At 60.2% G+C, this 25,337-nt stretch overlaps 1 protein-coding gene across 4 annotated transcripts in view; it reads right to left on the reverse strand.

Annotated features, from left to right (window-relative positions):
* BAIAP2 (BAR/IMD domain containing adaptor protein 2) overlaps positions 1-25,337 on the reverse strand; it is a gene marked incomplete at both ends in the record, with an annotated part of 39,004 nt that continues 13,667 nt past the window's right edge. Inside the window, 11 exons of one of the 4 annotated variants that reach the window (XM_080356534.1) lie at positions 1-70; positions 4,271-4,305; positions 6,091-6,253; positions 6,377-6,445; positions 6,522-6,723; positions 7,166-7,367; positions 8,028-8,255; positions 9,568-9,720; positions 20,126-20,263; positions 20,574-20,645; positions 20,921-20,982. In XM_080356534.1, the coding sequence (XP_080212660.1) occupies positions 1-70; positions 4,271-4,305; positions 6,091-6,253; positions 6,377-6,445; positions 6,522-6,723; positions 7,166-7,367; positions 8,028-8,255; positions 9,568-9,720; positions 20,126-20,263; positions 20,574-20,645; positions 20,921-20,982 (1,394 nt within the window). Of the gene's footprint in view, positions 71-1,859; positions 1,888-3,694; positions 3,726-4,270; positions 4,306-6,090; positions 6,254-6,376; positions 6,446-6,521; positions 6,724-7,165; positions 7,368-8,027; positions 8,256-9,567; positions 9,721-20,125; positions 20,264-20,573; positions 20,646-20,920; positions 20,983-25,337 lie in introns of those variants that run through there. The other 3 variants (XM_080356536.1, XM_080356537.1, XM_080356535.1) reach the window with 3 other exon arrangements.

Raw genomic sequence — 25,337 nt, forward strand, 5'->3', positions numbered from 1 at the left:
TCAGCTGATGAGCGGGGCCGAGCGGTCGTTGGTCACCGTTGGCTTCAGCTGGACGTTGGCAAAGGGGTTTCTGCGGAGACAGAGGAAGGCAGAGTTTAGCAGGAGGGACGGCGGCAGCGGGGCCTGTGAGGATGGGGCACCGGCACAGTGAGACCCCAAAAAGCTGTTGCTGCAGTTGCGGTGGCTGTGCCGGGCACAGGGGCTGCGCTGGGCGTCCCGCCAGCCCGAGCCCGGAGCCACCAGCCCGGCCCCTTCCCCTGCCCCAGCCCAGCCGTGTTTGGGAAGGGGCTGAGCTGGAGCTGCCCCTCGCTCCTCTGCTCTCTCCCAGTTAGAGCAGTGCTGGATGTCAGAGGTGCCCGTCCCCACATGGGAGCACCCCGAGGTCACCCGTTCTGCACTAGGCTGCTCCGGGGGAGCAGTGGGTTAGGGCTCCCGGCTGCCCAGGGCTGTGCGGGGACACCCGGCCGGGAGCAGAGCTGGCAGCTCTGTGCCGTGCCGTGCCGTGCCGCTGGGAAGCCTTTGGAGAAGCCAAATGTTGGCGAGGCAGCGGATGGGGAGAAGAAGAGCACCTGGTCGAGCCGCTGAGGAGCTCGGCAGGGACACGAGGCCGAGCACAGCCCGGCTCCCCGAGGAGCTGCCCCATCCCACAGCCGGAGCTGTGCAGGCCGGGCGGTACCTACCTGCGGTGTCCCCTGCACCGTCCCGCTGTCCCTGCTCTTTGCCGACTATGGGCAGGAGGGTGCCAGTGGCCACGGGGACAAACCTGCACGGGCACGGGGGCCGAGGGGCCCGCAGAGCAGCCCTGCAGCCCCTGCGCTCCCCAGGGCTGCTCACACCCGCTCCTCTGCTGCACGGCAATGGCAAGACAAAGGTGACGGTGGCGTTCAGCCCCGGTAGGAGCAGCCGTGGTTACCCGCTGCCTCTGCCTGGACCCCTCAGCTCTGGGATGTCCCTGGTCACCTCCCGTGGGGCAGGGGAAGGGTCTCGGTCCCCCTGGGAAGGGTCCTCGCTGCCTCCCCTGGCCCCTCTTCCCACTGTCTCTCACCTCTCTAAGTGCATTTTTGCCTTCCTGGCTTTTGCTTAAAAATAGGTTAATTAATTTCCCACCTAATTAATGCAGATTCTTAGATCACTTTCCCCCCCTCCCGCCAGGATGCCAAAATAGATTCGCAGGACTGGAGGGAGAGGCCAGGTTGCTTTGATGAGTCACCGGGGGTTATTGTTTAACTATTTTTGCTGTGGCAGGGAAGAGCCGCTGGGCTGGGAACACACAGCTTCGGCAGCCGTGGGAACACCGGCTCACATATCAAAGAGAAGCCGGGCAGGGGCTCCCGGGCTCTGCTGTGCAGCGCGGGGCTCTGGGCTCCTGGGGAGACTCCTCCATGTCTGCCCTGGGGGCACAGCTGGGGTCGGGACGGAGGTTGGCAGGACGCGTCCCCAGGGCCATCTACAAGCAAAAGAAACTGCTCAAAAAATGTGATATTAGTGTGGATCTGCTCTGTTCCCATGGGACACGACTAGGGACAGCGATGCGGCGGCTGGGTGCTGGAGGGTCAGTGGACACCAGAGACCTACAAGGGAACTAGTTATGGGGTTATGGCTATGGGGAGCGGGGACGCGGCAGAGCAGGCGCAGCAGCTCAGCGGCCCCGGAGCAAGGAGCCGTGCGGGTGCAGCGCGGTGAGACCGGGACCTCCCGCCACCGAGTGGGGACAAGCGGTGACCCAGGGAGGGGACGCGCTCAGCCGGGTGCAGGGGGGAAGCAGAGCGGTGGCACCGTCCCCACGCAGCCCCAGCGCCAGCACACCCAGGGCTCGGACCCCCGAGACCGTCAACTTACTAACTACGGGCAGGGGCACCTCAAAACCTGGCCACTTCAACATCGGGGCTGCAAGGGAAAGAGAAGGCAGGTTGGAGACACCGGGACGCAGCGAGCCCCTGACGGGAGGAAGGTTTTGGTTAAGGAGAGGAACCGCGCCGCAGGCCGGCGGCCGCCCCGGCGCGAGAGCTCACCGAGCCCGCCGGCTGCACGGCCCGCAGCGCCTCCGCGCACAGGAAGCAGCAGGAGAAGAGAAGAAAAAGGAGGAAAAGTCATGTTTATGGAGTCGCTGGTGCTGCCCGCCGCTCCCGGCGAGGAGGGGAAGGAAGGGCACGGCCGGGGGCCGGCGGCCACCTGGGGGGAGCGGAGCGGGCACGGGGGGGCTGCGGAAGGGAGGGGGCGGCTTCCTTCCCCCCGCCGGCCGCACCGCGCTCCCAGCCCAGCGGCGGCCGCGGGCTCGGCATGCAGCAAGCAGCGGCATCCCGGCGATGCACGTGGCCCTTAAACAGTTTTAGCTGCTCCCGCTCAGCAAAGCTGTTTAAAGCCTGGGGGGCCAAGCGCGGGCACGCAGAGGCTCCCCCGGCTGCCCGATGCCGAGGGGATGGAGAAGGGGCAAAAAAATGCTGGCATGGCAATGTGCGGTGGGCGATGCAGGCGGGATGGGCGGCACACAGGCACGGCAGCCGAAAAAGACACCGAGGCCCAGCTCAATGCAATAAATAAAACTTTTATTCAAACAATGACTCAGTACAGGGCACATTTCTCTCTGGCTTTTAAAAAAGGGTTTTCAGCACTTTACAATCTCCATACAGGCTTGGCTAGACTGGGGATTTTTTTCCCCCCCCTACATTCAGTCTTTCAGCACGAAATATCCTGGGTTAAAAATCCTTAGCAAAATTCGGACATCGGTGCAGGAGGGTCGTGTCACAATATGCCCATAGGCGAGTATAGAAAACAAAAAGACTTGTCCTTGTGTGTGTGTCTGTATTGCCAGCAGTGTCCTAGTAAACAGGCAATGTCAGAGGTCTTAAAAATCACACCAGAAAAAGGAAGCGTGGACAGCTTTGCGGTGGAGATGGCCACGGGCACCGCGGGGCTCGGCGGCGGGAGCGGGACCCCGAGCGCGGGACCCCGGCACAGAGCCGGGACTGCCTCGCTTAAGCCGGGTTTAGGGATGCGAGTGCATCCTCAGACAGCTCCGCACCAGCCCCCAGCGCTGACGTGAGGTAACAATACCTTGCTACAAAAAATATATATATATATTTATAAAACAAGCAGGAGTAACCCTTCTGCGGGGGCTGCCGGCTGCGCCCACGGCCGGCAGGATCCCAGCCCTTTCCCCGCGGGAGCTCCGCGCCATCCGCTTCGCCCAGAGCCCCGCGCGGGGCAGGGGTGGAAGCGGATGGGCCGGGGGGGCGCGGGGGCTGCAGCCCTTTCCCCGCGGGAGCGGCATCGCGGGCAGCCCGGATGCTGGGTAACAGTACGGACACCAGAGGCCATGCATATTTGTGCCAGTCGGGGAGGTTTGGTCCCGGCTGGCGCGAGGTGGCCGGCGTGCAGCCCGGGGGACAGTGCATCGCTAACATTCACACGGGAGAACAAAAACCGGGTCCCACTACAGTGTCAACTGCATCCAGGCTGCTGGGGAGCGAGCACAGACCGAGCGGCAGGTTCTGCTCTGAAAAGGCTTCAGAAACAAGGGCACTGTGAACACCAGGGAGGGGTGGAGAAGCACCATGGTTTCCTTGAAGATCACGAGAGTTTAAAATCCAAAAGGAGTAGAGAAAGAGAAACGAAGGGGAAAGAAAAAAAAGGGGAGGAAAAGAAGCAGAAAGCTCTTCCAAGCAGCAAGGGGCCGCCGCGAGCCAAGGTGTCCTCACACCGTGGATACCAAACTGCCGCTGCCGCTGCGGAACAAAGCACAGGACACTGCCGGGGGGGCCGGGACGCTGCAGCGCCGCGAGCGGCACCGTGCCCAGGAGCGCGGCTCCCGGCATGGCACCCCGGGGACGCCGGCACCCGCCGAGCCACCAGCCCAACCCCTGCCCTGGGGTTTGTCCCCGAGAGCGAGACAGGGCGGCCTCAAGGCAGAGGGAATGGGGATGGAGGAGCCGCCGGGTGGGAGAAGGTGCCAGGGAAGGATCCCGCGTGCTCTCCACAGCCCTGCTGTCCCCAGGGAGGAGCCTGGGGACATGTCACTATCCAGAGGAGCACGATCCCCTGTAGGGTACAAGTCAGGGACGCTGGGGCTGTCCCCAGGAGACGCTGGGTCCCTTTGTGCTCACAGACCAGACCTGCAACGTGTTATCCACTGCCTGTCCCCATCCCAGCGACCACCTGTCCCTCGGGGAGCCGCGCAGGGACCCCCGTGGGGACCCGGCCCCAAGGCTTCACCCAGAGCTAACACCAAGAGTTCATTGCCAGGTAACGCGACAGGAAGGTTCAGTCTTACCTGCTGACGGACCTTGTCCCGTAGTCATCGAGACCCTGCGGAGAGGAGGGGAGGAAGCACGGTAAGGGGGGGACGGGGGCTGCGCCCGTTCAGGTGCCACTGGAGGGTCACACGAACAGACCAAAGTGCATCAGGACCTGGGGATTCCAGGGTCAAGAGCCGATGCATTTGGAAAGGGAGGTATGGAGATGATTTGAGCAGGATGTAGACAGCAGAGAGCACAGTGGCACCGCTCTCTTCGGAGCAGGACGGCAGCGGGACAGCCCCGCTCTGCTCTGCCAGCCCCGCGTGGCACGGAGCGCCAGCTGCTGCCGAGGTACAACACGCTTGGAAAGGGATCGAACAAGTCTGAGACATCAGTGAAATGTTCAGTGGAAAGAGGTGTTTCTCCATATTAACTCCCACCAGAAACCCACAGGGTTTTGGACTATTTTCTCCTTTCAGCCGGTACCGAACGGCCTTTGCAGTGGGGAATGGAAGGTCCACGGAGCAGGTGGGGAATGGGCTCAGAGGACAGCGCTCTCTGGGCAAGGACCTGTCCTGGGACGCGGCCACAGAGCAGCTCTGCTCTCCGTGACATACACGGGATCGCTCCAGGAAGGAGCGGGAGATGCTGGTCTCAGCTGGTCACACACCAGGGACCAGAGACCCACGTCCCCACTGTCCCAGGAACGCTGCCCATCCCCAAACCCCAAATCCAGCAACAAACCCTGCTGAGCAAACCCGGCAAACAGTAAGAAGTGGGGCTGCACTTCTGTCCCCTGCCAGAGAGGACCAACCCCGACTGAAGCTGCTGCCTCTCTCCCTCCTCATCCTCTCTCCCTCCTCATCCGCCAGCACATCCGAGTGCTCCAGGGAAGCCACCGTGGCTCATCCCACCAGGCTCGTTCTGGCGGGGAAGCCCCCTTGCGCCAGCAGCTCCCGGGTGAAGCTGATGTCCTCCACACACACGTCCTCACCAACTCCGTATCTGAGAGGCCCTGAGCTTGTTTCGGAAACTGCCGGAGGGGGCAGCCCTGCCCTGCACATTCCCAAGGGACCGTCACCGGCTTGAATTGGCACATGCCAGAGAAAACGCTTCCAGCTGCCTGTGGACAGTTCGTTTCTGGTGGGAGGCTCCCACGGAGTCAGCAAGTGTTGTCCTTTGGGGGTTTACGGTGCCGTTTTGTGCCATTCGCTCCCCGTGCCTTGCCCGCTCTGTCCAGGTGAGCCAAACCAGCTGGTCCTCCCCCCACGGCTCTCCTGTCCCCCTGCACCCCCGGCCCTGCTCCCCACAAGAGATGCTGGGCAGGAGACGGGAACCCGGGCAAGGCACGTGGGTCACCAGGCAAAAGCAGCCAAACGCCTGTAAATCCCAAGGGAAACATTGCGTGCGTTCAGACTTACAGCTGTCGACCTAGTGTAAGGCTTGTAGTGAGCGGAGGGCGGTTGGCAGAGGCCACTGGAATAGTCTTTAATTGCACACCCATAGGGCATTAGGTAGTCCTAAAACAACGAACACAGGTTGGAGAGCAGCCCTCCTCATCCACACGCTGCCCACGCCATGCCGAGACTCAGAATGGGCTTTAACACGTTTCATCCTTCTGATTTAAAACCACATTTCATCCTTCTGATTTAAAACCACATTTCATCCTTTTGATTTAAAACCACATTTCATCCTCTTGATTTAAAACCACGGGCAGGACGGAGGAGCCACAGACAGCCGGGTCACCACGTGCCAGGCTGCGGCAGTGACCGTCACCCGGGGCTCTGCTCAAGCATCTCCCGTTTATAAAATAACCCCCCGGTGCGGGAGAAGCCCCCGCGGGCCGCAGGCTCACCTGGGAGAAGGCGGGCACGGCCACGCTGTACGGCCGCTGCTTGAAGGTGTTGCCGCCCTGTGCCGGGAAGGCCTGGGAGCCCATGCCGTAGTCGGGCGGCGGGAGGGCGATGTCATCCTTGTCCAGCAGATTGCCCGTGCTGCTGCTCTTCCCCTGCTGCAGGCTGGGGGGACACGCAGACCGGAGGCGTCAGCACCAGCCACCCCGCGCTGGGACGCCGGGGCTGCCCCGGCACCCACGGAGGGGACCCCACGGCGCGGGGCTGGCGGGCGGGCGATGCTCCTACCTCGTGTGGACCCGCTCGCTGCCGTCGCTGTCGAGGACCCGCGTGTAGGAGAAAGGAAACCAGCCCCTCCTGGAAGGCAAAGGCAGGGGATGAAGCCAAACCCACAGCTGTTTGGGGAGGATCCAGGAGCGGCCGCAGCACTCACATTTTTGTTTTCTCGCTCTCTCCGTAGTGCCAGCCGTCTCTGGCCTCCGGCACCAGCAGCGTGATCAGGTCACCCTCCTTGAAGCTCAGGAGGGTGCTGTTATCTCCGGCAGCGTGCGAGAAAATGGCCTGCACCCTCGTCCTGCCGTTCCTCTCAAGCCCTGCGGCCATGGAGCTGGAGCGTGGCAGCGTCTTGTTTTCGGCTGGTGGAAGACAGAGGCCAGTGAGTGCCCCAAGTCCTTCACCCCATGGCCAAACCCCGGCACAAGCAGGGAGAGGTCCCTAACCTTGCTGATCTTGCCCCGGGTGCCAATAAAACCTTCAGTATTCTACTTGCAGCTTAACGAGCAGGATCTGGCCACTGCTCCTGGCATCACCCACGGCCACGGGAGCAGCCTCCCTGTGCGAGACCCCTCAAGAACTCCCTCCTAGTGCTGTCTGCTGGCTGAAATCCACCCAAAACCCCCCAGCAAACCCCGGCTCTGCTCGTTCCCTGACCCCCAGGTCCAGAGGCACCGATGTGGCCGGTCTCTGTCCCAGCACCACCAGCATCCTCACTCACTCCGCTCACCGCGGCCACCACCGGACCCAGCGAGCGGCACAGCCAGCACGCCGGGAGCGGGGACGGGCAGGACAGAACCTCACCTGACGCGTAGCTGTTTTTCGGTGGCACGTTTTTGCGAACTGGGAGTGTGTTGGAGTAAGAGTCACTCAGCTGCTTCTGAGGCTGGGGAGGAGATAAAGATTTGGGCTGTGCTGACTTCATCTCAGACCAGTGGTTGTACCCATCGCTGTCTGGGCCTGAGGCTCCGTTCATCACCGGCATGGCCTCCTGCGCCGACATGCGCTACGGAGAGAGGAGAGGAGGGGGGACAGATGGGGAACATCTTCATTAGGGCACCCCAGCACAGCTCCCGCAGCAGGACACAGCCCTGGGGAAGGTGCTTCACAGCAGAACAGAGCTTCAACCTCTTGGGTTTAGTTCCCCGCCTGAGACAAACTGCTCTGGGGGGAGCAGTGGGGTCACCTCAATGGTATTTTACTGCTCCAAGCTGCCTTGCACCTGATAAATCCCTCCTGAGCTTTGCTGAGCAGCTCGTGCCCCCACATCAGGGGGGACCCTTTTCTGAAGGGTCTTTCATCCCAGGGGTCACTCCAAGCACCTTCTGCAGTTACTGGGGTACCTCAGCTCAGCCTCACCGCTCCAGGACCAGCCTGGCCAGGTGAGCCCAGCTCACGGGTTCCCAAGCCCCCCCTGGGACCCACTGCAGCCCCTGTCCCTCCAGAGCCCAGCAACCCTGGCGGGATGGGATGGGATGGGACAGGCTGCCCAGCACATCCAGGCTCCCTCCTGCATCCCAGGCAGCAAGTGCCCAGAGCTGCCCCGCCCTGTGCAGTGACATCCACCAAAAGGCAACTTGCTGCAGACAGCGGTGACACCGGCCCAGGCTCGTCCCTCCAGCTTTGCTCAGAAGGGCAGCACAACGTCTACCATGGAGATACTTACTCCTACAAAAGGTGCCAGCTCCGGGGGGACAGGGAGAGGTTTGGCACCAGGGATGGGGTCAGAGATGATGAGGTTGGATTTGGATGTAGACAGAGGGCTTGGCATGATGGTGCCATTGCTGCTGGCAGCCATCTGCTGCATCAGCTGGATGGCGCGCTCCGGGATCTTGTTGGGATCCGAGCAGGATTGCTGCCACAGCGGCAGCTTCTGCGTCAGCATCTCCTTCCCCTGCAACACAGAGAAATGAGGCATGAGGACACGGGGCTGCGGGAAACCCCCCCAGCTCTGCACCCCTCCCCGGGCAGCACCGCGCGGCGCCGGAGCCGGGCTGACCCTGGGCACAGGACTGACGGACTCCTCTGTGCATGGCAGGGACTGGAGCAAACACAGGGACAGGATAGAACACAGGGACAGGACAGAACACAGGGACAGGACAGAACACAGGGACTTGCCGCTTGCAGGTTCTGACGGCAGCTGCACCAGGAAGGTGCCGTGAAAAATGGAAAGGAGGGAAGGAAAAGGTAATTCATCTCCCTCCGGCCGCACTGCCCGGCGGCTCAACCTGCTGCTCCGTGCCCGCGGGCAGGACCTGCAGCATCTGCTGCCACGGTGCGGGAGCAGCTGGGCTCAGCGTGCCCTCATTCAGGTGACACAGCCATGCTGTGTGAGCGAGCATCCCACCACGCCACCAACCGGGGGAGGGAATGTTCCGAACCACCCTGAGCTCACTCCTCAGCCTCTTTTAAAGCCAATTTCCAAGTCCCAGAGCGTTTCCCTGCTATGGGGCAGCGGCTCGCAGGCTCGGGCCCAGCCCCCACGGAGCCGCAGGCAGCAGCGGGACGGCGTTTTCAGCCGGCACAGCCCACGCCGGCTGCCGGGCTGGTGCGGGCCGGCGCCCACATCGCACGTACGCCCACCCCGCTCTGGACGAACCACCTGCAAATCCCTTCTGTAAAACCACCCTCCACGTGCTGCTGCAAGAAGCCTTTGTCTCCACCGTGCTGCAGCCGCTGCAGGTGCCTGCGCCCTGTGCCCGCTCACCCCACCCCTTTTCCCCATTCTGCACTACAGGAGGGGTTCACAGATGCGAAACATGGATCCATCCTGCAGTGTGAGGACGGTGCTGACTAATCCAAACTCCTTCTTGCCAATGCCAAGTGTGGCGGTGACAGATGGGTGCTGCGAGCGATGGGGGGTGGTGGCGGGGAACAACCAGAACGGGAGCACGAGGCTGCGGGGGCAGCACCGGCGTTCCCAGCCCCTGTCCGGGTGATTCTGCTCGGGCCCGGTGCTGGGATCCGCCGTTCCCCGGGCTGGCAGGCAGCAGCTCCAGCCCCACGGGCTGCCTGGGAGCAGGCAAGAGGGGTTTGCAGCAGCAGTTTAATCTCTGATTTAATCCTCGCCTTTGCTAAAGCCAGGGCTAAGATGGGGGTCAGAGGGAGCCAGGTGCAGCTTTTGGAATCTCAGCCCAATCTGTCAGCAACAGGTCAGGACAGGAGCATCCGCCTGGTGCCGGAGCAGCCCGGCGGCTCCAGCTCACCTTGGCGTGGTAGGTGATGGCGCTCTTGGCCACAGCACACTGTTTCTCTACCAGGAAGCAGAACCGTCTCCGCTCTTCCGTGAGAGCCGTCTTGTAGCCATCAGAGACGTAGTTCTCCAGCTCGCCTTGCTTGTTGCTGATGGCTTCAATGTACTGGAGGGGAAAGAAGCAGAGAGGCAGCTGCCATCACTGCTCTGCCCCTCCGTGCACGGGGCAGGGGATGCTGCAGCATCCTCTGGAGGGGGGTCAGCACCGCGGCCGTGGGGCTGGGGGGGCGGCCGTGGGGCTGGGGGGGGGTGGCCGTGCCTGCAGAGGCCCCCCCCGCACAGGACACACACACATGTGCCTGCGCAGCCCCTCCAACCCGCCCTTACTCATCGGAGCCCCCACGCAGAGGCGCTGAGTCAGCGCGTGGGCAGCCCCGCACGGGCGGCAGGACGAGCTGTACCGTGAGCAGCCGCCCGCTCACCAAACGGGCGCCCGCGCTGCGGCACCGGCGGCCTCCCCAGTCACCCAGGGCTGCAAACGGCCCCCACAGCCCCCCGCTCATCCCTTCCCCCCAGCCACCGCGGTGCACAGCCCGCCGGGAACCCAGCCCCGTGGAGCACCCTGGCGCCGGCCGCAAGCAGCGAGGGGACAGGGGGCAGCCGGTGCATCCCCAGGTGCTGCAGATGCATTGGTGAGAGGCTCCTGCGCTGGCAGCAGCTCTGGCTCTGCCGACAGAACCTCTGCCAGCTCAGCTGCACCAACCACATGGGGCTTTGCCAGCACCGTATGGGCACGGAAGTGGCACAGGCTGACCTGTGCAACGCAAACGTGGCAGATGGGAGGATTCAGAGCAACACCTGGGGCTGCAGGGCTGATGCTTGGCCACATTCATCAGCATCCTCGAGCACAGAGGGTGCGAGATGTCCCCAGCTCCCCGAACCGTCCTCTCCTGCCCTGTGACACCTCCTGCCACCAGCTCTGCCCCGGGATGGCAGCACCACCCCAAAAAGCCACAACCGACCGCGCAGCCCCGGCACTGCTAAACCTGTTTGAAAAAGCCTGAGAAGGGCACTAAACTGGAAATTCAGGGCCCAAAGTAGCTTTACTTCTTTCTTCATGTTTAACAGTTATTTTTAGCATGCTACAATATTTATTAGCAGACACATAAAATGGAGCAAACCACAAAGCAGTGAGATTAAGTGACATCCTCGACTTCAAAGGGGACTTAAATCAGAGCTGGAGCTCCCACTGCTCCCAGTCTGCCCAGAGCATCCTCCCCGAGAGCAAACCCTGCAGCGCTGGGCACGGCCCAGTGGGACCTGGGTCTCCCCACGGGCACCAACAGGCGGGGAAAAGGGGGGAGAAATTGGTAAAAACCCAGTTCGCAACCAACAATCCTGGTTCAAGCAGAATTGTTTTTCCCCCAGATGGGGAAACCAGCACAGATACCTGTGTTTGAGAACAGAAATAAAGGAAGGTAACTGAGCTGACACTGTTGAGTGTAGATGCAGAAATAACGGAGGCATTTCCATGGACCCCAAGTGAAACTGTGGGAAGAACAGAGCTGGACCGGGGCTGGCCGCAGGGGCGCCGGCAGCAGCCGGGCTGTGCCAGCAGCCCCACGGAGGTGCCAGGGCCAGCGCGGTGCCAGGACAGCGGGCAGGAGCGGGCGGCGTGGGAGGACACGCTCGGCGTGGGCGGGGAACGCGTGGCGAAGCACCCTCCGGAGCGGGCTCGGACCGGGGCGCTGCCGATCGCGCCGCCTCCTCCCGGGCATTCTTGCCCTGGGAACAGCACCGGGACGGAGTCCAGAGGCATCAGCCTGGCAGCAAGGACGGGGCGCCGGGAGGGAAGGACACTCCGGCGCCCCGGCCCCTCCATCGCAGCCCCGCGACACCCGGGGTCACCGAGCCCTGCTGGCCCCACGTGCCTGCACCACAGGCAGCTCCCAAATAAGGCCCTTCCCTCCTCTCCCGAGGGAAGTGGCAGGACGATGCTCCTGCGACTGCGGAGCCGCGGGTCTGGAAGGAACCACAACCACGACAGCACCTGGAGCAGCGGGAGCAAACTCAGACCCCAACACCTGAACGGCATCCTGCCGAAGTTCCAAACCGGGCCATCGAGAAGGAGCAACGAGGAGTGGAACGAGCCCATCCCCGCTGCTGCGGCTCAGCAGCACAAGGACCGTCCCAACACCGCCCAGGGTTCCCCGTACGGCGCTGCCACGGCCCAGGGACATGTGGGCGAGTCCGCTGCAACAGGGGGACAATTCTTCTTTATCTGAGCAATGTTACATTTTTCGTTTTAATCCTGATTTAAATACACAAGTTAAAGCTTTATTTACATCCCCGGTTCCCATCTTGTTTTGCAAGTACACTTTTAATTATTTCACTGAAGAAAGGCTTGTCTTAATGGCTGCAGCCAGTTAGAACATGTCGATTTGCAAGCAGGGAGCCTATGCTCTAAATTTAGTGTTCTCAGCGCTTTATGTACTTTATGTAAATATGCCTGATGTGCCATTGATTTATTCAGAGCCTTGATTTTTACACGTTATTACATTACAAAATGGTGAGCAACGCTGCTTCTTCACTAGACTGTCATTTTGAGCAAACCCCAAATGAAAACTATGTACATTCAAATAACACATGGAAAGACAACTGAAATAAAAACCTTGCTAAACGTGCTGGGTGCACAGGAACAAAAGCAACGCACAGACCAGGATGTCGGATCTCGCTGCTTTAGGTCAAGGAGCAGCATCTTTGAGCAGCGAGTGCAGCCCGGACCAGCGGGCTCGGGGCTGCCGCTCAGTCTCCTCTCCCTGGGGATGGAGGGGGGTCCTGCAGCCCTCCTGCAGCTGGAACCCCAGCCAAACGCATTTCTCAGCTTGCTGCGACCTGGCAGCACCGTCTCCAGAGCTCCCAACACGCATGGACCGCTCGAGCGATGCATTTTCAGTTCAGAGCCTGATTTAGGCTGTCAGCTTCAGATCCATAATTTAAGCATCATCTAAATAAAAATCCTGGCTTAAAGGAAGGAAAAGGCCCCCATTTGTGACCGGAGCGCCCGAGGGGGCAGGGTCCAGCCAGGGCGGTGATCACGGTGGTCACGGCCATGCCGAAGGCAGAGCTTGTGCCGGAGCCGCCCCACAGCTCCAGAAACCTTTTCTGGGTTTCTAGGTTGGAGAGACCTCAAATAACTCCCTCGTGCCCCCCCCACCTCCCGAGCGCATCCACTGCCAAGTCACTGGGAGCCGCTGACCTAATTAGCAATGTCGGCACGCGGCGGCGCGGGGGGGGGTTTGGTTTAAGACGCTGCCACGGCTCGGGGTGGAGCAGCATCCCGGGGGAGCCCGGGGAGATCCCAGGGGTGGCTCCGCCGGGGACCTCCGGCTTGGCAAATGCCGGGGGAGCGAAGCTTGGCCACGCTGGCCTGGCAGGGCTCCGGTCAGAAGCCGCCCGAGCCGCTCCAACAGGAGAGACAGTAAACTAGGAACAAGAAAACATGAAAGGAGAAACACGATGCTGCAAAGTCCCCAGTGAAGCAGCCGCTGCCATCCCTGGCACAGCAAGGCCAGGGCACACGTGGGTCCTGCTGCTCGTGCTGTGCCCCCAGCGCCGCCAGAGCTGGCAGCAGCCGTGCGCCACCACCAAAAACCACCCGAGAAATGTCGAGACCCGAGCTCTTTTCAAGCACACGCTGCCATCAGCATCGCTAGTGCAGGTGAAACAGCAACGTCGTCGCTGAACTTCAGCCAAGCCTTTGATAATTCCCCGTCCTTACTGGAAAAAAATGAGTTTGAATCGTTCTATCCAAGCCAAGAACGTGCAAAACAGCGAGGAACGTGAGCCAAGGGCAGCGCCAATGCTAATGCACTGAGTACAACTGCAGAAATCAGCATTACGGATCTGCAAACGTCGGGAGCACGGAGCAGCGGGGATGGGGGACAAAGGACAGGGAGAGAAGGGACCTGAGCTGTGCTGGCCGATGGGCACGCTGAGATACCTGGAAGGACCGAACAAGAGAAGGGAGGATTTATTTAGGGAGCTGCAAGGGAGAATAATTAGAAAGTAATGGGATAAAATAAGAAAGAGTTGGGCTGATTAACAGAGAAAGAGCATCTAAGCTGTGGAACAGTCTCAAGGAAAACCAGCTCAGACTCCGCCAGGGCACAGACAGCCCAGCTGAAGCAAACAGCAGCCTGGGGATGCTCGCCCCGCTGATCCTGGCAAGGAGACGGCTCTTCCTCGCTCCCAGAGCTCGCTGCCTCCCCGGCAGCTGGGGGCCCTGGGGGACGCCGTCCCCTCGCAGCTCCCTGCGGGTGGGGGTTTGGTCGGGCACACGCAGCGATGCCACGTGCAGCTCGGGGCTGTCGGCAGCAATCCCAGCAGAGCACAGCTCAGCCACGGGCCCGGGGTGACGCAGCCTCTCGCAATATGGCAAATAAAGCAACCGTGGTGGAGAACACCCATACGAGTGTCACCACGGGAGCCAAGACGTTTCACCGCACGGACAGAGCACCCGCAGAGCCACAGATGTCCCTGCAGCACCCGCTGTCGGGTGGTTCTGTGCGTCTGGTGCACGGGCACACAGTGCCCAGCGCCTTCCCAGGAGACGACAAGCGGCCCCTGCCCTGCACAGCATCTTCAGCCCAGAAAGAGGTTTTCGTGGCGGCCCCCGCTGCGCCGCCCACCAGCCTCTCCAGCTCCATCACCCGCGGCCAAGCCTCCTCCGCAGCGCTGCAGACACCCGTGGCTGCCAAAGGTGAAATAATGTGCAGAGCGGATCCCAGGGAGCACAACACTGACAGCTGCCCTGGCCCCCAAGAAGGGCTGTCTCCCCGCATTACATTCCCTTTATCACACATCTGTTTGTCGAAGCATCAGCCTCATCCTCCCACCGCTCCTGTGCAGCACCATCCATGCACACATGTGACATTACATAAAATGTGCAGAGAGCAAACCGGCAGGCAAGCGCCTTCTCCAGCCGCTGTGTGGGGGTTTCACAATCAGCTGCTTAAAAACGCTCCCTCAACACGGAGACACCTCAGCTCCACAGCTCAGTGCACAAGGTTTGGTACCAAACACTCGTCAGACGTGGCCCTGACCCGCAGGCTCGGGCGCCCACAGACCAGCTCCGCAGGAGTCATTTGAGGCATCTCAGCCCAGAGAAAAAGAAGTTCACAATTTCATTTTGCATATTCACAGCAGCTGCTTATAGATTGGTAGAGCCGGTTTCAGGGAACCGCGCTGTGTGCCGGAGTCTGCAGCCCACCCGAGGCGGCAGGAACGCTGCCGGCCACGGCAAACACCCCCCCGGCCACAGCCGCTCACGGGGACACGGAGCCCCCTCCTCTCTGCGCTGACTCTTTCACAAGTACCGCAGCCCACAAAGTCTGAAAAAGCTGCTTCAGTGTGTGGCTCCTGCAGCCCCGTGTCCGGAGAGCAGAGCCAGCGCTGGAGCCCCACGAGCACCCAAAGCCTCCCCGGACACTTGGCGCTGCAGCCCCACGGTGAGAGGGACCAACATCACCAGCCCCTGAGTTCACAGCTGATCGTGACGGGGGCAAAAGATCCCACGGGGATGAGCCCCTCAGGAAGGTCCCAGGCACGAGCAGGTAACACCACGGAGCTACGTGAATGCCCGGGATGGTACTTCCCGAGTCGGGATCTGCTCAGTCCCGAGCTGCCCACGTCACGCAGGACCCTCAGATGCTGCCCAACCTGCTGCACCTCCCACCAAGGGTTTCACAGGCACTTGCCCTCCCTGCAAGGCATTTGGTGGTTTGGACACCCAGCTTAAGGCACGATAAAACCTGGAGAGCCACCTGCAGCCACGGAGCCTTTACATAATTCTTCCCTATTTGACTTTCACATAAGCCCTTGTAGCCTGGTTTGTGCAAACTCCTTATCAGTTAGAGCTTCTTGACCTATACCTAAAATAATTTCTCCTGATGGGAATATCAAAATGAGGTTTCAATTACAAAAGTTTATAAACCCCCTCCCAGTTATTTGGCACAGAGGTATTTAATGCTTAAAATATTCCCGTAGGTGTAGGTGTGGATGAGCAGGAGCCACATCTGGGCAGGAGCTGAGCTCAGCCTCCACAGCCCATCACCTCGGCTCAGCAAAGCCCGGCTTTGGAGGGGCTGGGGGAGCAGGGAGCTCCCTGTTCCCCCGGAGTCACGGCCGCCTGCCGGCACAGCCTCTCACCGCAGCCTCTCACCGCAGCCTCTCACCGCAGCCTCTCACCGCAGCCTCTCACCGCAGCCTCTCACCGCAACCGCCGGCTGCAGCTTCGCTGTTTAGGGTGAATTACAGTCGGTTTCGTCCCAACCCGAAGGAGAAATCCAATTGCTTGTAGCACTAATATGATTTGATAAATAGTTTGAACCAACATAACTTCATTGTGGAGTTGCTGATTCAATCAAGGTCCTAAACCCATCGTGACCTTGATTTCATGGCTTGATCACAACCAGCGTTTAATGAAATTAAAGCAGTTTAGCTTCCTTGGTTATTGTTTAATCTTAATATTGTTTTCATTCTTCTTCATAAGAGACATGAAGTGAATGGAATTGGTTTATTCTCCCAGTTTTCACCACAGGTCAAAAGAAGTCTCAGCAGCTACGTGACCAAGACGAGACACGCAGGCAGCTGCTGTCTCAGCTTCATTCCTCATGTAGAACAAAAGCTCTGGACTGATTCACAAGGAATAAAAGCCTGGCTTTATTGTGACATTCAGCATCTCTCTTGACCATGACAGAGAAAGCTCTGGAGATGGAAAAAATCACTCCTGCAGCCTAATTGCACCTTGAGCCGCTTTTAAGCTACATTGAGTTGTCTTTATTGCAAACCAGAAGGTGCTTTAAATCCTCAAACATTTTAATCCTGCGACGCCCATCCTCACCTATTAAACTCCACAAAACAAGCACCAGAGACAGTGGCCAGATGACATGGGGCTTGCAGTCAGCCCCGGATCAGCTCCCTCCGTGGCACAGACGCGGCTCCGGAGCAGCTTAAGCACCCCTGAGCATCCCAGCGCTGCCTGATCCCAGCACAGCACCCCTGAGCATCCCAGCGCTGCCTGATCCCAGCACAGCATCCCTGAGCATCCCAGCGCTGCCTGATCCCAGCACAGCATCCCTGAGCATCCCAGCGCTGCCTGATCCCAGCACAGCATCCCTGAGCATCCCAGCGCTGCCTGATCCCAGCACAGCACCCCTGAGCATCCCAGCGCTGCCTGATCCCAGCACAGCATCCCTGAGCATCCCAGCGCTGCCTGATCCCCAGCACAGCATCCCTGAGCATCCCAGCGCTGCCTGATCCCAGCATAGCATCCCTGAGCATCCCAGCGCTGCCTGATCCCAGCACAGCATCCCTGAGCATCCCAGCGCTGCCTGATCCCCAGCACAGCATCCCTGAGCATCCCAGCGCTGCCTGATCCCAGCACAGCATCCCTGAGCATCCCAGCGCTGCCTGATCCCAGCACAGCATCCCTGAGCATCCCAGCGCTGCCTGATCCCAGCACAGCATCCCTGAGCATCCCAGCGCTGCCTGATCCCAGCACAGCATCCCTGAGCATCCCAGCGCTGCCTGATCCCAGCACAGCATCCCTGAGCATCCCAGTGCTGCCTGATCCCCAGCACAGCATCCCTGAGCATCCCAGTGCTGCCTGATCCCAACACAGCATCCCTGAGCATCCCAGTGCTGCCTGATCCCAGCACAGCATCCCTGAGCACCCCAGCGCTGCCTGATCCCAGCACAGCATCCCTGAGCCCCAGGGCTCCCGAAGCTGCTGCTCACCAGCCACACGATAATTAGTCATGTGCAGTGCCTGCCAAATATCAGCATTTATTTCTGCTTTATCAAGGGGAAGAATCTGAATTTGAAGAGTCATGGGTGAGATGTTTGGGCTGATTTACTGGGTTTCTCGATCAATCCAGCAAATTGCGGGGCCCAAGCCATGCTGGTGCCCTGGCCCAGGTGAGGGGGTCCCTCTGTCTCCTGGCAAACCAGAGCCTGCACAGCCCCACGTCTCCTCTCAGCTCAGCAGAGCGCGATGATGCTCCAGGAGCCCCAGCTCCCCTCGGCCAGCGCTGCCGCTGCCCCGCGCTCACTCGCCACCCACCTCACCCGCAGGCGGTGACGAGATGTGGTCACTCAACAAGTGGTGAAAAGGCAGAAAGGACCAATTCTGCTTCCCACAGCATTAAATACGAAGGGAGATGATGACAGAGCACCAGACTCCTGTCTGCTGACTGCTACAGTAGCTTAAGTGGATGAGTCTTCAAAAGAAGAGTCAGACCTTATTGCTTTATTGAAGGAGACGACTGATGGAGCTACCAGGACATCTCTAACAACAGCACCTTCTCCCACTAGGAGACAAGTAACCTGAACAGCCCGTCAGAAGAGCTCCATCCCGCCGCGGTCTGGTCGGTCGGTGGTCCCCAGGCACCAGCCTGGTGAAGGCTTCAGCTCCCCACAGGCATCACGAGGCGCCTCCAGCAGCCTCCATGGAGGCCACCGGGGGTTTTACAAGACGCCGCAGAGGTGGCTTTGGGCCAGCTAAACAAACCGAACCACACGCAGCAGCTCCCCAGGGTGATCTGCACACTTCTCTCTTTTAAGCCACTTGAGATAGATTATTGTCGAGCAAAGCCCCACGGTACAACACCAGGAGCTCTGCAGATGCCCCTGGCTCACTAAGACCAGCTTCACTAAGCCAGTCCCAACACCCAGGTAGCCCCAGGCTGGGCCCACCCTCACAGCAATGCCCCTCTCCACTGCTCAAGCAAAGGCAAGAAGAACATCAAGGGTGGCCCTAAATACTCTCTTTTTGTGTAGAAAGGAAATGGCAGCACTGCAGCCAGCAGAGCGCAGAGGGAAAAGTGCCCTCTTGGCTGAATTCAGCAATTTAACTTCGCATTTTGATCTGGTGGGAAAAGAGCAGCAAGCAGTCTCATAGCTCTTTAAGCTCAAAAGCCATCATAAGGCTTTTTCAGAGATAAGCGCTTCCTAACTGCTTACTGCTGGAAGATTAAGAGCATCAAAGGCTGATCCCGTTTCCCTGCCCGTGCTAACAGGACTATCCCATCCCCGCCACATCACAGCAGGAGCATCAAACCACGGCTGGGACGGGTTTTCTCCTCCGCCCGCGGGGTGGACGGGGATCCCGGCGCAGCAGCCGCCCGGGGCGGGGGTGCGGCAGACGGGGGGCTCTGGCGGCAACTTTGCTGTTGTCCCTATCAGCAGATTGTGCAGGTGGGGGAATATCAAAGCAGGTCTGATCCGGGTTTCTCTCGTTGCCTAACAGGGCTGCTCCGGCTCGGCAGGAATTTCGGAGGAAGGGCTGCTGCTCAGAGTGGTTGAGGCCGCTCGGCTGCGCGGAGGCGCCAGCAGGACCCCCCCGTGCCGCCACCCGGCCCGAGCTCAGCGCGGGAGCTGCGCACCAGGGCGCGCTGGGCGACTGCGGGCGGGTTTTTCTCCTTCAGTGCTTATTCTGATTCACACCACCGAGAAACGACCGATTTACCAAATTTCAGTGCAATTAAGAATGTCATTTCCCCAGCATAAGCCTCACAGCAACTCTGCCGATTGCTGTAAACGCCGCCTGCGTGCAGCCCCGGCGGGGAAGCGCCATCGGCAGCGGTCCCCGCAGAGCGGGGTCATTTGGACACATCGCCGGCCTGTGGCTTCCAAAGTGACACAACACGACACAACCTCTCATGCCTCAGAGACAATAGCAGGTAATTTCTGGCTTTGGGGTTCACTGTCCCCTTTTCAAGGTACTACTTGTGCTGCAATGCGAGTAGCAGCAGCAGCACCTTCAGCCAGAGCAGGATTGCAGGTTGGTCCATCAGTCTCTCATTAAAATTTGCCGTGTTCAGCTGCACTCCAGGCAAAGCTCGAACCAAAGGTCACAAACTCTAGAAGACATTAACTCCTGCTGTGAACATCCCAGTAACGCCAGTGCCGCAGCCCCCCGGCCCCAACTCTCCCCTCGGGGAACCCCGACACCCAAGCATAAACCGCCCCGGGGTGCCATAGGGGACCCCAGCCCTGCACAGCCGGGACCCAATTAGCAACTGGCACATGGTTGGTGAGCAACCCCCCCATGATCACACCGCGGTGATTCACCACGGCCGCCCCCGGCCCGTGCCGCCCCCGCAGGCGGGGGGAAGGGGTGTCCCGGCAGCAGGCACAGAAAATACTTAAGCAATGCACTATCCAGAAGAGGACTGATCTGGCACAACAGAAATCAGTGATCTTTTGGGGTTCACTCATTAAGCCAAACAAACCCCAAAGCCCTGGGAGCAGGGGACAGTGCAGGGTTGGTCACCACCGCACCGCCTGGCACAACGCCTGCCTCAGCTCCCCAGGGCGGCCATGAGACCCCACGCCCGTCACAGGCTGTCACCTCCCCCATCCTCACCTCTCATTGCCCCACACTGCTCTGATGCCGCTAAGCAAACCCCCATGGAAACACTCTGGAGAGCCGGGCCGTGTCCCGCACGCAGCACCAAGCACCCGCCGCCCCGCACGGCCACAGGACGGTCATCGCCCCCAGCTCCTACCTGCAGCTCCTTGTCCGAGTACTTCTGGGGGTTTTTGCTGCCTTGGCTCTTCTTCCGAAGTTTCTTCAGCTCTGCCTGGCACTTGTCGAGCGAGTCCCCCTTGCTCCTTTGCTCCGTCTGGTATTTTTTCAGCGCAGCCTGGATGCGACAGGAGGAAGCCCTGAGCACAGCCAGACCCCTGCCTTGGCCTCAGCACCCGCTGCCGGGGGTTGGCTGCTGGGAGATGCAGGATCCCCATGGCCCAGAGAGCAAACAGGGATGGGAACAGGCTGACATTGGGGAAAATGCTGTTCTGCGCGTGGTGACGTGTGTGATGGCCAGGGACCCATCTGTAACCAGGGGCACAAGTGTCCCCAAGCAGGGAGATGGGCGAAGGAGGAGCAGCAGGAACGGGAACCACAGGGACAAGGGAGCCAATGCTTGTACTGCGGACAAGTCTGTAACTCACACTCAGGTACCGGGAGTCCAGCTCCACCTTCTGCTCCAGCTGCGTCAGGAGCTCGTTGTGGAAGGACTTGAGCTGCAGAAAGAGAAAACAGTTTCCTGGTGAGGGCTGGCAAAGCCTGTGTGAGGCAGGCAGGGAGAGGGGCTGCATGGACAGAGCTGATGGCAGAGAGGGACAGACGGACACCCAGAGAGGGACCCAGCAATGCAGAAGCAGTTGCCCAAGCAGACCAGACCCTTTCCAGCTCAGCAAATCCACTTCAGAGGGGCTGGTGCTGCCTGGACAAGACATGGCAAACCGCTGTGTCCAGCTGGGGCCCCGGCAGCGCCCGCGGCACGGCTGGGACTCACCATCTCCTCCAGCTGGTTCTGGATCTGCCTGTGGACTTCTGCCATCTGGAAGAGCACGTCTCCTGCAAAGACAGGACAGGGTGAGGGGGCCTGAGGCATCAATCCTGGGGGGAACACCCCGGCGCTGGGGCGGGCAGCACCCTGCTCACATGGAGGGGTCTGCAGCTGGATGCATAGGTGCTCCTGGGATACCCAATTCACAGTCCAGATACTGAGGGAGCAGGCGAAGATGAGATATGCTGCACTAATAACCAAGATGTATATTTAAATAGCTCCATTACAGCCAGGAGCTTCGCCCAATGCTCTCCCAGCTGTGAGCACGGCCCAAAGCCCAAAACAGCGCCCGTGTCCCTGTCCCCAGCAGCGGGGCAGCGAGAGACAGCGCTGGGACCCAGTCCAGGTCACGGAGCTGCAAACAGGGTTAAGCCCTAGGCTGAGATTTGCCTCAAAACCACCAGAGCTGCCCAGCCTGGGCAGCTGAGCCACGCACGGGCAGCCAGGGCAGAGCTGCGCTCAGGGCTGCTGCAAACACCGCAGGTCAGCCCCACCAACAAACCGCTGCCCACAGCTAAGGCCGAGGCATCCCAGCTCCTCTTTGCCTCTTCCTTTAATTCTTCTTTTCAAATGCAGAATTCAACCAAGCCCCACACCCACTGTGCGTTTCCCGGGAGGAAGGGCCGTGTCCGCCTCAGCAAACCCCCAGCGCCGGAGCCAGACACACACACGGGAGCATCTTTCAGGAGAGGCGCCAGTGCTGCTGCTGGACCAAAAGCACCATCTCAGGTCAGAGCAGCTTTCGGGAAGAGCTGAGCTCCATCAGCTGTTTGTAAGGGCTGAGTTAGGAATATCTTACTTCCAGCGTGGTGAGTCGCAGCTTCCCAGGAGGTTTCTGGGCTGCAGGAGCTACTTGTAAACCCAAAGCCACAAGTCATGTCTCTGAGCCGGCGGAGGCTGGGAGACCCCAGCACCCAAAGGGAAGCAGCATCCCCCATGCCATCCCAGAACATGCTGCACAGCACCTGGCATAACTCAAAACCCCAAATGTGCAGCCCATAAAAACACATCTGGAGTTTTAAAGGAGAGGACAGCAAGCTCAGGGATGGGAAATGCAATGGGAAGGGGACACCAGGCCTGGACTCCCAGGACAACGTGCAGGAGATGCTGCAACACTCCCGGGGATGCTGAAGGGGCAGGTGGCAGCTCTGGGCAGGGATGAGCCCGGGAACCCCCTGGGGACATGGGGATGAGCAGCCAGAGCCCTAATCCCACCCAACGGTGGGTCCCCCTTCCCTGGGACACACAGAGCACAGGTTTGTGCCCATGCAGGGCTGCTCACCCCTGTCCCGCTCCAGCTCAGCCTGTCCCCGGCACACCACGTGCTCGGCGCCATAGCCAGCGAGTGTCAACACCGCCAGCCGACCGGGAACGACCCGGCCCAGTGGTGCTTTGCTCCTGTGGCTGAAGCAATTCATACTTTGCACGGTACACTGTGTCTCAAAACCTTCTGCAAACATTAAAATCTGATCCCTTTTTGTCCTTGGCAGGCACCAGGGGTCAATGCAGGAACAGAACCAGCTGCAGCACTGCTCGGCCAGCACTGAATGGCACCAGGGCCACTGTGCCCCCATATCCCCAAGCTGGCTCATGGAGAGAGCAGCGATGTGCAAAGTATCCCCCAAATGGAGGAGGTGGCGGGGCGGCTGCGCTCTGCTCCTTCGCTGTGGGGAAACCGTGTGCCAAGATCTCCGCAGCCACCGAGCCGGCTGTGATTTGCCAGCCACCCTGCCAGGGGCCGGGAAAGCGGAGCCGCCCCCAGCAGTAACTCCACACGTCTGCAGTGAAGAGCTTCACGCATGAGCAGGGAGGTCCGGGCACGGGGTCACCACCACGAGACCGCCAGGAAATTGCTCTCCGGTTGGGCTGCGACGGCTCAATCATGGGAAGTGCACGAATTCCCACTGCAAGGAGGCAATGACGCAATGCCGGCGCTCAGCCGAGATTGCTTTCTCAAGAGTATATCAGTGCAAACATGGCCCGCTTCTTATGCCCAAAGCTCACACCACCCCCTCTCCTTTTCACTTCCCTTTGGTCCGAGTGGAAATCCCGGCTCAGAAAGCTGGTGCAGGGCTGGCCCAGCGCTGCCGAGCTCCCAACGCACCCCAGAGCGGCAGCTGGGGCGCTCAGGAATAATGTACATAACCCAAACCCAGCACTGGGTACAGCCAGCCCCTGGCATCGGGACAACCCGGCTCTGCCCCGCCGCGTTCTGCACCCGGGCACGGCCCCGCTCCCAGGAGGGGCTCCTGTGCCTCTCCCACCAGATACGCATCTTCTTGTTCAGACTTTCTCCTCCACCGCCACTCCCCAGCTCTTATCGCAGTGGGAGCGTGGGGCGTTGCTGCCCCACATCAAAGCGGGCAGCAGCGCGGAGCCGAACCCACCGCACAGCATCCCTGCCACGGGCTGCTCCGTGTGCCAGCCCCATGTGCCAGCCCCGCCGGGGGACACCGCCATTCCAGGGAGGGGACACCCCCATTCCAGGGAGGGGACACTGCCAGCCCCTGCAGCTGCTCTGCGGTGCCAGCGGTGTCTGCACTCCACGGAAGCACTAGAGCTGCCTCTGGAGCTTTCCCTGCGCTCCTACAGCCCCACCAGCCCCCAAGAAACCAACGCCTGGCATCCCGTGGCCTCCACAGTCCCAGGAGCCCACGTGGGGGCAGGAGATTTGAACCCCAAATAGCAGCCACAGCACTGTGCGAGTTCACCCATCGCACCCCGGCGCCGCCACACCACGAGCTGCAGCCAAGGAGCTACAGACCTTGTTAGGCTTTAACAGACATTGTGCCCTGAACCCGCTCGGGCTAACCCAGCGTGGCCGCAGGGGAGAAGCTAAACCGTGACCAAGAGACACCACGGTAGTCAGAAAGGTGAGTATTTCAAACCCTGGCTCGGGAGCGGATCCGCGGCGTTGTGCTGACGGCAGATACCGCACGGCATGAGCGGAGCCGGGAGCGCGGCACACGTCCCGGCCCCGGCAGCACCGCGGTCGCCCTCGCCACGGGCGGTTTGCATCACCTGCCCTGGTGTTTTTAAGTCAAAGGCGGTAACCACGGCTGCGCAGCCGGGCAGGGAGCAGGGCAGGAGCTCGGGTCACGGTGTGAACTGTACAGAGTGCGAGCACCGGACCAGGCTCGCTGCCAAAATGCACATCCTATAGGTCAAGAAACGCGCAGTTAAGCATCCCAGCCAAGCCCAGAGGCAAAAATAAAGACGAGGAAGGGTAGGACTGCAGAGCAGGGGTTCTGCCTGCCCGTGCCAGGCTCACACCTCTGCGCAGGCTGCAGGGCACAAACAGGCAGGAGGAGCTGCTATTTAAGTCTGTCTGACTCACAGTATCGTTCTGGGAGAACTATAGGGGCTATTGTGGGCCCTTCCCTACCACACCCGCCAGGAACAGGCAAACAGGTTGTTCCACATCCCTCAGCCGCACCACCGGCCCCGCGCAGGAGCCACCTGCCCCTCCAGAAGCCGTAGGGACTGACAGCATTTGGGTACCTCACAACACTTTGGTTTTGAGTTTTCAGAGCATAATATTTCCCCCACTCCAGCCCCCAACCCCCTCCCCTTCAGCTGAATATGAGCCATTTTTAATAAGAATACCAAAACCAATGCATCAGTGAAGGAGCTTCAAGCCAGATCATGTTGATGCTTGTGCTCAGCCTGTCCTGCAGCAGCAGCGTGTGCAGGGGGAAGGAGACGAGTGTGGGGAAACAATCAGCTTCTCTGCGCTGATTCATCTATTTCCTCTTCAAAAGGTTTCACTTATCACAGCCCCAAAGGATGGTGCGGATGTGTTGATGTATTAGGACTCATCAGCATTACAATGATCAGCTCCGTTTGCAGCCTCTGCTTCAATCCTGCTTGGCAAAGCTTACGACATTTATTTATTTATTGAGAGACAAGGTAAAGGAAAAAGCAACAGCTTCCCAAGGCGTCCCGAGTCTGCCAAGTTCAACAACACTTCAGTAATCGGCTCCCCCAGGCTGAGCAGCTCCCATTGACACTCAGCAGGGACAGCCCGGGGTGACCCACACTGCCCGCTTCCCACCACCACAAACACACAGACCACGTTTCTGGATCGTGATGCCTCCTGACGTACAGACCAGCAAGTCCCCGGTGCCCAACGGCTCTGGCAGCAGCTACATTGGTGGCACAGAATTAATTAGCCCAGGAGAACATGCTTGCATAGACCTCACTGCACCAGCCCGGAGCTACTCAGCTCACCCCCACAGAACCGACGCGTCCTGCACGCCAGCAGTCCCAGGACGGGACACGAACGCCTCCAGGACCAGGACTGGCCACACAACAAGCCGTGCCCATTCTTAAAACCCACCGAACTCCTAGCATTGCCAATGGG

Source organism: Nesoenas mayeri, assembly GCF_963082525.1.
Source record: "Nesoenas mayeri genome assembly, chromosome: 19".
Lineage (NCBI taxonomy): Eukaryota > Metazoa > Chordata > Aves > Columbiformes > Columbidae > Nesoenas > Nesoenas mayeri.